The 10,740-nt window shown below is 38.2% G+C and overlaps 1 protein-coding gene across 3 annotated transcripts; it reads right to left on the bottom strand.

The window, feature by feature from the left end:
• Positions 1–4,516, bottom strand: LOC126693596 (uncharacterized). Of its 3 annotated transcripts, none has more exons than XM_050389625.1 (5): positions 4,253–4,516; positions 2,916–3,006; positions 1,964–2,542; positions 994–1,149; positions 1–718 (listed from the first exon to the last, which is right to left on the bottom strand). In XM_050389625.1, the coding sequence occupies exons 2-5, from the start codon at positions 2,925–2,927 to the stop codon at positions 368–370; spliced, it is 1,098 nt and encodes a 365-aa protein (XP_050245582.1). In that variant the 5' UTR covers positions 2,928–3,006; positions 4,253–4,516; the 3' UTR covers positions 1–367. The 3 variants fall into 3 exon arrangements, with proteins under 3 accessions (XP_050245582.1, XP_050245584.1, XP_050245583.1); XM_050389627.1 differs by lacking the exon at positions 2,916–3,006 and adding an exon at positions 3,750–4,145 and having other exon boundaries at positions 4,253–4,515; XM_050389626.1 differs by lacking the exon at positions 2,916–3,006 and having other exon boundaries at positions 4,253–4,514.
• Between the last annotated feature and the right edge of the window lie 6,224 nt (positions 4,517–10,740).

The following is a 10,740-nucleotide window of genomic DNA, read 5'->3' as shown; positions in this document are numbered from 1 at the left end:
TTAGTCAAATAGCCCCATCCTGAAAGGTTAGGAACCAAATTCCAAGCCCTATAACCATAATCACTGGTAAAATATATCCAATCAAAATTTGTGTGTACCAGCCCACAGCAAAATGTCCTCAGAATAACCCATACAATAACTGTAAACTAACATATAGCTACTCAATAAGTAATACATTTAGTACAATTCGTGAATGTATGTTTCTTGATTGGTACCAAATACTATTTTAAATTCCATGGCAGCATAGCTAAGTCAGTTTCTCCTTTGAATATTGTAACATTTTCATACTAATATTTAAATAAGGAATTCATTATTGATCTTAATTCTCGCAAGCATTAGAAAGACCATACCACTAGATCTTCTAGATTTAGCTACTTTCCTGCATGAGGCCATTCATGTTAGAAGGCTCATTTTTCTGTCTCCAGATTGCATGTACTTCATCAGTACGGAACCGCTGGGTGAAAGTCGATTCCTCCAGTGGAGTTACCGTGCCATGAGCATAAGCAAGGAGACCAGTGTATGCAATCATTGCTCCGTTATCAATGCAATACCTGTCATCAGTAGCAAACAACTTTCCACCACGCTCTGAGCACATTGTTCTCATCATCTCCTGCAAACGCTCATTGCAACCAACACCACCAACAATAAGAACATCTTTCGTGTCACAGTGTGCCATTGCCCGTTCTGTAATCTCCACAAGCATGGCAAACACAGTTTCCTGCAACATATTACATATCAAAATATTACACATAATATATGTCAGAATAATATAAATAAAGTTCTTTTTGGGTGTATAAGTAAAATAAAAGAGAGAAAACCGTATGGCCTAGTATATGGAACTTTAGAAAAGTCCCTCCCACATAGGGTGAGTTAGCTTTTGAGAGGAAGAGAATTAAGGCAAAGAACCAACAAACATGATGATACAACATCTAATGATTGAGATATGAAGAATAGCTTAGTTCAAATACAAAATAATTTACGACTACAGTTTACCTGCAAGGAGTAACACAAGTCTGCAGGGGTGCACTCATTATTTTTTAGCTTCTCCACAGCAGTGGCTTCAATATAGCTCAATATTCCACTAAAAGATACATCCATCCCTTTTACAACATAAGGAAGGTCTATAAATTGTTCTCCTTTCTTTGCAAGCTGGTAAAGAAAAAAATAAAATAATATCAGGCATGTCAACCCCATTTTCAAAAAGCTGAAAATAAACTGTAACAAATGAGCGCAGTTAAGCATTTAGAATGAATCAACAACCAAAGCACGGAGGCTCTAAAAAAATAGGATGTGATAGAATATAACATGAAACAGCATAGCAAACCCAACAGCAATCTAAACTTTTCTGAACTTTAAAGTTTAAATCTAAACTAAGCCACCCTAAAGCTTTAAAAAAACCTGCTGTCAGAGTTTCTAACATCTTGCTTTAAAAAAAAATAATTTTTCAATTTCCTGTAACTTTTAAGCTGTCAGTGATCAATCTTTTGTAACCTGATTTCAACCACAAATCCTCTAATTTTGCATTTTACGTTGTATGATCATCTAAAGCAAATAAGGATATAAATATGTGTCTACACATTCAACAAGCATACATTTTTTTGAATACCAAGTTACATATGCACACGGTGGATCTTAAATCCATGGCCTAACCATTCACCTTGCTTTTATAAGGGAAAGGAGCTGCCATTTGGGCTAGAGCTTATTGGCCACATTCCACACACTTACATGTATATTGATCTTAATAGTCCTCATAGTGAAAACGATTTTGTCTTAGTTATATTTAACAAATAAATTAATTATCAATATATTCAATAAATAAATTAACGAAAGCAAATCTCTATATAAACAAAAAATAAAATAAAAAAAGAAACCCAAAAAGGAACCAGATGAAGAAGCATTGAAAATATTTATATGCATGGTCAGCTATATAAAGTGAAAACTCCATCCATGTTTAGATACATACCTGCTCAATGTTATATCCAGGGTTTGGATCATTGGACAGTGTTAACACCCTAGCAAATCGATCCAAGCAATTTCCAACTGCAATATCAATGGTCTCCCCAAAAATCTGGTACCGCCCTTCACTATATGCTATTACCTGTGTATTCCCACCACTAACATACAATACAACAGGATCATCTGCCCCAGTCACAATCCTCCCCATCTCAATATGTGCCACACAGTGGTTAACTGCAACAATGGGCTTCTTCCACAGCTGTGAAAGAATCCGAACAACAACAGCAGCAACTTGTAGTGGTGCTCCCATGCCAGGGCCCTTGGTGTAACATAGGCAATCTATTTCATCTGGGGTTATTTGGGCAGTCTTCAAAGCAGATTTGATCAATGGAAGAATGTGTTGGAGATGGTGTTGAGCAGTTTCTCGGGGAAGGAATCCTTGGCCAGGTGGGGTAATGTAGGTATGGCGTGGATTTGATAGAATGGTGCCATCTAAAGTTACAACCCCAACACCAATCTTGTTGGCTGAACCCTCAAAGCCTAGGGCTATCATCTTCTTCATTTTAAAATTAATAATAAGAATACCCTGTAATTCAAGTCCATAAACGAAAAGTTAAGTATCTTCCACTAACTAAAATCTGTGAGAAAAGATGGATAAACTTACACACAGAGAAGGAAAGATGAAGATAACAAAGAATTTTTATTTTATTTTATTGATAAGTAAAGATAACAAAGAACTCTCTCTAACAATAACATTGAATAAAACTGTACAAAGATCTTTGAAACATTATACTTAGCAAGTCTGTCTAGCTACAATTCAGTTTTAAAAGCGTTTTGAGATTGGGGAAATTGAAAGACAAGCCTAACCCTACCAAGTCCAAAATAATATCATAATCACATTTAGTTAAAAGATGTAGCTCACAGTAACATTTGGTACTTTATATCATCAACATACTAACCATTAACCGCATCAGACTAAAACAATGACCCTAAACTGCTTCAATTATTTCAATGTAAAATGCAACACATTCCCTCTTTTAGTTCCTCAACCTGTGATTCAGTCAAACAGACAAGAAACTATAAAACCATCAAAAAAAAAAAAAAATTCTTTCAAATCCTACTTAACTCTTAACAGTTGTATTACATCCTTTTATCATCCTTGGAGTCATCTTTCCCATGAGCTAACAACATACTAATAGATTTTATTGCAATGAAGCCACCTCAAGAACATTGCATAGCAAAAGATAGCCTACAGAGTATCTATAAAAAAAATTACACGCAAAAAGAAATAAAATTAGCAAATTCTGTTAGGGTACCACAGTCATTGAGACCTATGACTGTGGACCATCCACAGAGTAATCTAAGAAAAGAAAGCTTTAGTGAGCCAAAGCCATGCATTTCCTGTAATTAGAAACGCCCTATTTAAGATGTTTCCTACGAAGTCACCTGATTGTGATAGTTTTCCTGCTTTTTATTTATTTATTCTATAAGTAAGTAATATTATTTATTAAAAATAGAATAGTACTTAATGTTCACGATGATAAACACAAAGTATCTAACAAAAAAGAAAAAGAAAAAGAATCATAGAGGAAGATTGAAGAGGGTCTGATGTCATTTGAGCTGTGCTGTCAGTGCTGAGTTTGGGGCATATGTTATAGAAAATCAATCATACATTCATATTATTCTCATTCCTAACCCAGAGAATATGGCTTATTTCAGACCAATTTCCTTATGTAATGTTTTATATAAGGCGGTTGCGAAGGTATTGTCTAATAGATTGAAGAGGGTGTTACCTTGGATTATTTCAGACTCACAGAGTGCTTTCGTTCCAGGATGGCTTATAACTGATAATGTTCGCGTTTGAGACGCTTCATTTGATGAGTATGAGGAAAAAAAAGGACGAAATGGGCAAATGGCTTTAAAGCTTGATATGAGCAAGGTGATTGACAAAGTTGAATGGCCTTCAACTTTCAGCTATGTTGAATTTTTTTGTTTGTTCTGTCACTGCTTATCTGGTTTGGAATCAATGAAATAGTATTGTCTTTGAAGGTACAATGATACTGTATGAAGTGGGTCATGGATTTTCAGTAGCAACGACAGCAGGGACATGTTCTTCTACTGCCAGATATTATAACCCATCATATGTCATTGTGTCAAGAGTCTCAAATTATGTTTTTTTATTATCAATCCTACAATAAAAAAAAAAATGGAAAATCATAAAGAAAGCTACTTTTATATCTTACAATCCACAATTTTATTGAGGAGGAGGAGGTTTCAAAAGAATAACAGATTTTACCGGTGGTTTCCGGCGTGCGGCGACGGAAGGCGTGCCGCGTGTAGCGCTGTGGGCGGTGAGCGGTGGCGGGGCTCCTCTCTCTCTCTATATCTACTGAACTGATTGTTTTTTTGACAGATGTGATAGAACTGTCCTTTGATTGTTAAGTACAAACGGTGTTAGAATAATTTGGGTAGGGGTTTACTTGCATTTGTGGTTTAATAAAATGTTTTATGACGGATAAGGCATGAAATCCGCTGTAGCACATTAGCCACTCATCTTTTAGAAATGAATAATTGAATCCCGGCAGCGGAAAATCTTTTTTGCTGTTTTTTATTGGGTCCGTACATGAGAATTGAGATCTTCTCATTAGGCCTGCACTTCTTACAAAACCCAATATGAGCGGCCCACTTTCTTTCCTTTTTTTTTTTTAAAAAAAAAAAAAAAAAAAAAAGGTTCATGAATAAAAGCAGTAAATATGCTCACTTTCAGTGTGTGTTTTTTTAAGGGTAAATCATAAATTACACGTTTAGGAATGTTTTTACACTCTAAAGTTTTAAAATTTGATTTTTACTCTTGAAATTTGAGGTGTTTAGATTTTACATTTTGATGTTTCAGAATTTGGATTTTACCCTTAAATTTTTGAAGTATTTGGATTTTACACTCTAAAATTTTGAAACTTTAGGTAGTAAAATCCAGAAATCTCTAAAAAGTAGGAGGTAAAATCCAAATTTTGAAAAGTCAGGGTGTAAAATCTAAACACCTCCAAACTTTAGGAGTGTAATTTGCAATGAAGAGGGTTTGATTTCATTTGAGCTATGTTGTCAGTGTTGAGTTTAGGGCATATGTTATAGAAAATCAATCATATATTCACATTGTTCTCGTTCCTAAAGTTCGTAACCTAGAGAATATGATTGAGTTCAGACCAATTTCCTTATGTAATGTTTTAAATTAAGGTAGGCAAAGACATTGACTAATATTTTGAAGAGAGTGCTACCTTGGATTATTTCGGACTCACGTAGTGCTTTTGTTCCAGGATGGCTTATAATTGATCAAGTTCGCATTTGAGATGCTTCATTTGGTGAGTATAAGAAAAAAATGACGAAATGGGAAAATGACTTTAAAAGCTTGATATGAATAAAGTCTATGACAAAGTTGAATCACCTAAAACTTTAAGATATGTTGATTTTTTTTTTCCTGTCACTGCTTATCTGGTTTGGAATAAGAAATAGTCTTGTCTTTGAAGGTCTCAAGTGGTAAGTAGGTCAGGGATTTTCAGCAGCAATAACAACTAGGCCATTTTCTTCTACTGCACATGTCACTGTGTCAAGAGCCTCAAATTGTGTGTGTGTGTGTTTTTTTTTTCTTTTTTTAATTTATCAATCCTAGGATGTTGTTGTGTGTGTGTTCTGTGAAATCATTTGTTGGGTTTTTGATAATTTTAATGAAATTCTACTATTTCTATCCAAAAAAATAAAAAGCCCACTTTTTTATATCTTAAAATGTGTCCTGCCATATGCCCATATTAAAAAATCCACAATTTTTATTGAGGAGAATGATTTAAAGACAAAGATGAACAAATTTTGCCAGTGATTTTCGACGTGAGGTGACAGAAGACGTGCCACGTGAGGTGGTGTGTCGGGGCTGGGATCCTTAATCTCTCCTCTAGTAGAGACTGTAGAGTGAACTGAACTATCCTTTATTGTTAAGTACAAACGGTGTTAGAATAATTTGGCTACAGGGCCTAGGGATTTAATTGTTATTAAAAAAAGTTCAGGGTTTAGCTCCTTCACTTGGAATTTTGGGTTTAATAGAATGCACATTGGCAATTCATAACGTATATTGAATTTGGATTCAAATCCCAGCAGTGGAAAATTCTTTTTTGCTGTTTTTTTATTGGGCTGTGCATGAGAATTGAGATCTTCTCTTTGGGCCCGCTTTTCTTACAAAACCCAATATGAATGGCCCACTTTTAATTTTATTTTTTTAAAAAATATGTTCATAAATAAAATAACTTATGCTAATCAGAGTTATCAAACACACCCAATATGCTCACTCTCAATGTTCGTTTTATTTTTATTTTATTTTGTTTTGTTTTTGACTATTTATTTTATATACTCACTTTCAAATTTCAATTAAGAGAACAAATTAGTGTTAATAGCCTTATAATTCAACCAAAACCTTTTGGTATTTTCAATGGAGACATATAAAGTTTAAATCCTCTCATTCCCATAACTGAAGAATAGGGCCTGTGTTAGAGGGCTGATTAGGGTATGTGCTACAAAATGCAAATAGTTGTAATTACTGGGGCAATGCCCCCGAAGATCTAATGGTAATTGGGAAAAAAAAAAAAACTATAACACAAATCATCATTAAAATTTATTGCTAAAACCTAATTAATTTGAGAAAATATATATTATAATTAATGTATAGCCACAAACCTCATATTATTTCCTTGAATACTTTCTTTCTCTTTCCTAATTAATTCAAAGTTAGGGAAATGAAAGGTGTAGGGACACGATTTGCGTTAAACCGCAGTTGAGTCGGGTTCGCACATAAATGGGCCCATACAATATCATTTGTAGAGAGTGGGATCGAAAGGCTAAGTCATGTTTACCCGGCTGTGGTTTTGTTAAGGAGCTCATAAATGGTTCAGGTGTCTCCCCTTCTGGAACCCCCCTCTTTAGGTTACATATTTTTCTTTTATACTAGCATGCATTCAATTTCCTTCGTCCACGTGTAGGGTCAACCTTTCCAAGACTGATACTTGTCCCATCAGTCCCAGACCTAAGTCGTTGAGAGTTGTTGATAAAGTTAACGGATAAGGCTCTGTTAGGCGCAGAGATATGCATGGGGAGGGTAGCAAAGGAAGCCTTTCTTAGATATTTTAGATTTTCCTTCAAGCACGTCCCTTTACCTTTCTGCCCTTGTTCTTGGGTCAGCCGAGGACTGCACTGTCCTCGGCCGCTTCTCTGGGCCAATTGGGCCATACTATTCTTGAGCTCTGGCCACGACCTTTTTCAGCTTAGGCCTTTGGACCCTTCATCAGCAAATGGGCCTGGCCCGTCAATTATTGGACCCCACAATAGCCCCTCAAAACCCTGCTGTCCGGCCTCTTGGTTGGAGAGGGGGGTTTTGGTAACTCCGAGCCTTTATTACGGCTCATTTAATTCGACCCTTCCCTGGCGTTGGCAGTTATCCGAATGCTCAGGAAACGCTCCTATCTACGAGATATCCTTTTTGATTCAGCCTCTATCCGTTCTGTCCGTTTGGCTACCCGAAGTAGCCCTTTAATGTTTTTCCTTCACGAGACCTCTCGAATTCAATGGCTACTGATAACGTGGGGGAGCGGAACAGTCGCCTTCTTGCTGTCAGATCTCCTTAAAGATCAGAACATGTTTAATGCCATCCTCTTCGTCCCTTATATAAAGAGGGTGGACATGAGTTGTTTCTTTCATATGTGAATCATTTAATCCCCCAGAAAACTAAAATCCTTAGATTCCTCCCAGAATTCACATTTACCCTCCGATTATACCTTGACTCATAATACGTTCACCACAGTCATAGGTGATGAAGAAACCTTCTCCGTCCCTAAAATACCTTGTTCTGGCTAAGCTCGAGATGGCTCGATCAGGGCAAGGGTGGCGGAGACTCAAGATTTGTCTCACCTACCTTTCAGCCAAAATCCGAAGCAAGAACTCGTCACGTCGCATCTTCGACGTGACTGAGCCGAGAACACACAGCATCATCACCACCCGCTCTTTCATGAGCATATCTAATGTGGTTCCGGTGTGCTAGGAGTCAGGACTGGGGCAGGGACTAAATGTCCCTGCTTCTTCCTCTCTTTGTTCACTGGTGCCACCTTCTACTTTTCTTTCTTCTTCTTTCCACCACCAGCTCCATCCTGGGGCTTTTCCTTCTCCCTCTTTTGCTCCTTTTACTTTCTTTTCATTGCTTTCCTCTTCTTCTCCTCCTTCTCTTGCTCATGTCCTCCATCTTCCTCATTCATCTCCTCCATCCTCTTCTTCCTCGGCACTCTTCGGTGACAAGAGCTTGCTGAAGTGCTTCCATGTGTTCCAATTCTTCTTCCTTGTCCTTTATTTTTTTTTCTAAAAAGGTTCGTCTCCTGATATGAGTAGCACTGAGGCAGAGATTGGAAAAGCTTTGAAGGCGAGTTTAAAAGGCAGCTGATTATTTACTTATCTGTACTGCGGATGCTAGTGTTATTTTGACAGTTCATTTTTTGTATAGGCTTGTTTAAGCCCTTCTTTGTACGTTGTAACAATTTTCCATATTAATAAAAGTTACTATTCATTTATTTTACATGTTCTATTTTCATGTTTTATAAGTTTACACACGCTGCTCGGCACAATAATATAGCATTTGAATTAATGGTAACTAAGGCTGAAATATTTGTTAATAAAAAGACGCCACCACAACTTTAATAAAGTTATTAATATTCGACATAACAATCCGACCAGTGAGAAACGAGGCTTACCTTAAATTAGCCGAGATGGGGGCTAAGTGCTAGATAAGGGGTAAAAAGTAACTGTCCGAGGATATGTCACCTTCCCAATGAGTAGTTTCCTTAGGCTAACGATCATCAGGCCATTTCGTCATCTCCTGAGCATACTGGCCTTAACCTTTTCCAGTATTTGAGCAGAGAAACTTCTCCATCCGAGCAGTTGATTTCCCAAAAGGCTTGCGTTCGAGGACTTCGTAGCGCCTAGGTTCTGCCTTAAACTTAGATTTTTTCAGTATTTGGTTTCCCCATAGGCTTGGGTCCGAGGACCGCACAAGGCCTAGGTTCTGTCCAAGATTCTTTGAGTTTAGTTTCTCCTCTTCCTCAGGTATTTCACGAGGTGTTGAGCAGCAAGTTGTCCTCGGCAACAGTTATTCCTCGGTGGGGGCCATTGTCCCTGGGCCCCCATGCAGAACAGGCCTGGACCGCGAATTTACTTGGCCCATAACTTTAAGGGTATTTACGTAGTTTATGGTTATGTGGTGCTTTCTGGCGTCCCAATGCTCGAGGTGCACCTTCCAGAAACTCCTTTAATCCCCTGGTTACAGGTGGCATTGGAGATTGAGCCTAAGCCATCTTGTCCGTAGCGTTCCTGGGGGCACTGCATGCATTAAATGCCACCACCTTATTTCTTTAAATAAATAAATAGAAGAGAAAGTCACTTCACCCTCGCACCAATTCCTTAGTTTTCTCCCAAATCACAGCTCCTATACTCAGTGCTGTCCTCCCTTAGCATAACATGTTTGAGGCGAGAGTTGGGAAGAAAAAACTCCCTCCGTCACAGAAGCGCCGCACCCTTATGAGACTAAAAATGGTGAGGTATGGGCACAGGAAGCATAAGTTCAAGAGAGTGCTCCATCTCAATCGAGGGGAAAGGATGTCTCTCCCTCTTTTAGTCAAAATCCGAAGCAGGTTCTGTTCATGCCAGAACTTTGGTGTGTCAGAAGAAAGATTCTCCGCCATCAGCGCCTCTGCCTTGTGGCGGGCGAATATTTAGAGAAAACCCCTCAGCTTCCAACTCCCTGCACCTTTCCTTCAGCGGTGTCAGGCTCAAGTTGGGTCTCTTTTGCTGTTTGAGCTGTGGGCAAGTGAAAGCATTGAGGAAGAACAACGTATTGGAGCTGTAGCCAACCTCTCCTCTGATCTACTTCCTCGGCTTTTACTTTATTCTCTTGTATCTTCCTTTCTTTTTGGTTATGTAGTGAGCTTTGACACAAACTGACTCTAGCTTTTCGTTGTACTCTGTACTATCTCATTGCTTTAGTAAAAAATGGCGATTTCTTTACTTGTTTTGAATGCTGTTCCTTTGATAAAACTACTTTGTGAGTTGGTGTGCTCCATGTGTGTGTTTCTCCTCGGCAGTATTTAGAGCAAGAACTCTTGAAACACGATCCAACTAATTCTAATCTATGGACACTATCAGGCAGAATAATAATAACTCATAGTAAGTTAAACTTAGGAAACTAACTGAGATAACGGTTGAACATTCCGTAGTAAGCACGAGAATATCGTATGAGGACGACAAATTCTAAATAATTCATCCGAGGGAGTGACCGAGCACTGCATGACTTCAGTTATGCTTTTGGAAACACGTTACTCCATTCCATACTGGTCCCTCTAGTGTTGAGGATCCGAGGGCAAACTAGAGAGTCCATGTAACACAGCTTTTCCTTTTAAGTAGTTGGTTTCCCCAGAGGCTTGGGTCCGAGGACCATACAAGGCCTTGGTTCTGTCCAAAACTTGTATTCTCCTTTTAAGTAGTTGGTTTCCCCAGAGGCTTGGGTCCGAGGACCATACAAGGCCTTGGTTCTGTCCAAAACTTGTATTCACCTTTTAAGTAGTTGGTTTCCCCAGAGGCTTGGGTCCGAGGACCATACAAGGCCTTGGTTCTGTCCAAAACTTGTATTCACCTTTTAAGTAGTTGGTTTCCCCAGAGGCTTGGGTCCGAGGACCATACAAGGCCTTAGTTCTGTCCAAAACTTGTATT

Source organism: Quercus robur, chromosome 7 (genome assembly GCF_932294415.1).
Source record: "Quercus robur chromosome 7, dhQueRobu3.1, whole genome shotgun sequence".
Taxonomy (NCBI): domain Eukaryota; kingdom Viridiplantae; phylum Streptophyta; class Magnoliopsida; order Fagales; family Fagaceae; genus Quercus; species Quercus robur.
The sequence above is the reverse complement of the archived record's forward strand: the minus strand, read 5'-3'. Positions and strand labels throughout refer to the sequence as shown.

What these genes read in the sequence shown, in the direction of transcription:
- LOC126693596 (XM_050389625.1), bottom strand. An exon ending in CTGGATATAACATTGAGCAG is followed by an intron (nt 1,150 to 1,963) that starts GTATGTATCTAA and finishes TTTCTTTACCAG; the next exon opens with CTTGCAAAGAAAGGAGAACA. An exon ending in ACTTGTGTTACTCCTTGCAG is followed by an intron (nt 719 to 993) that starts GTAAACTGTAGT and finishes AATATGTTGCAG; the next exon opens with GAAACTGTGTTTGCCATGCT.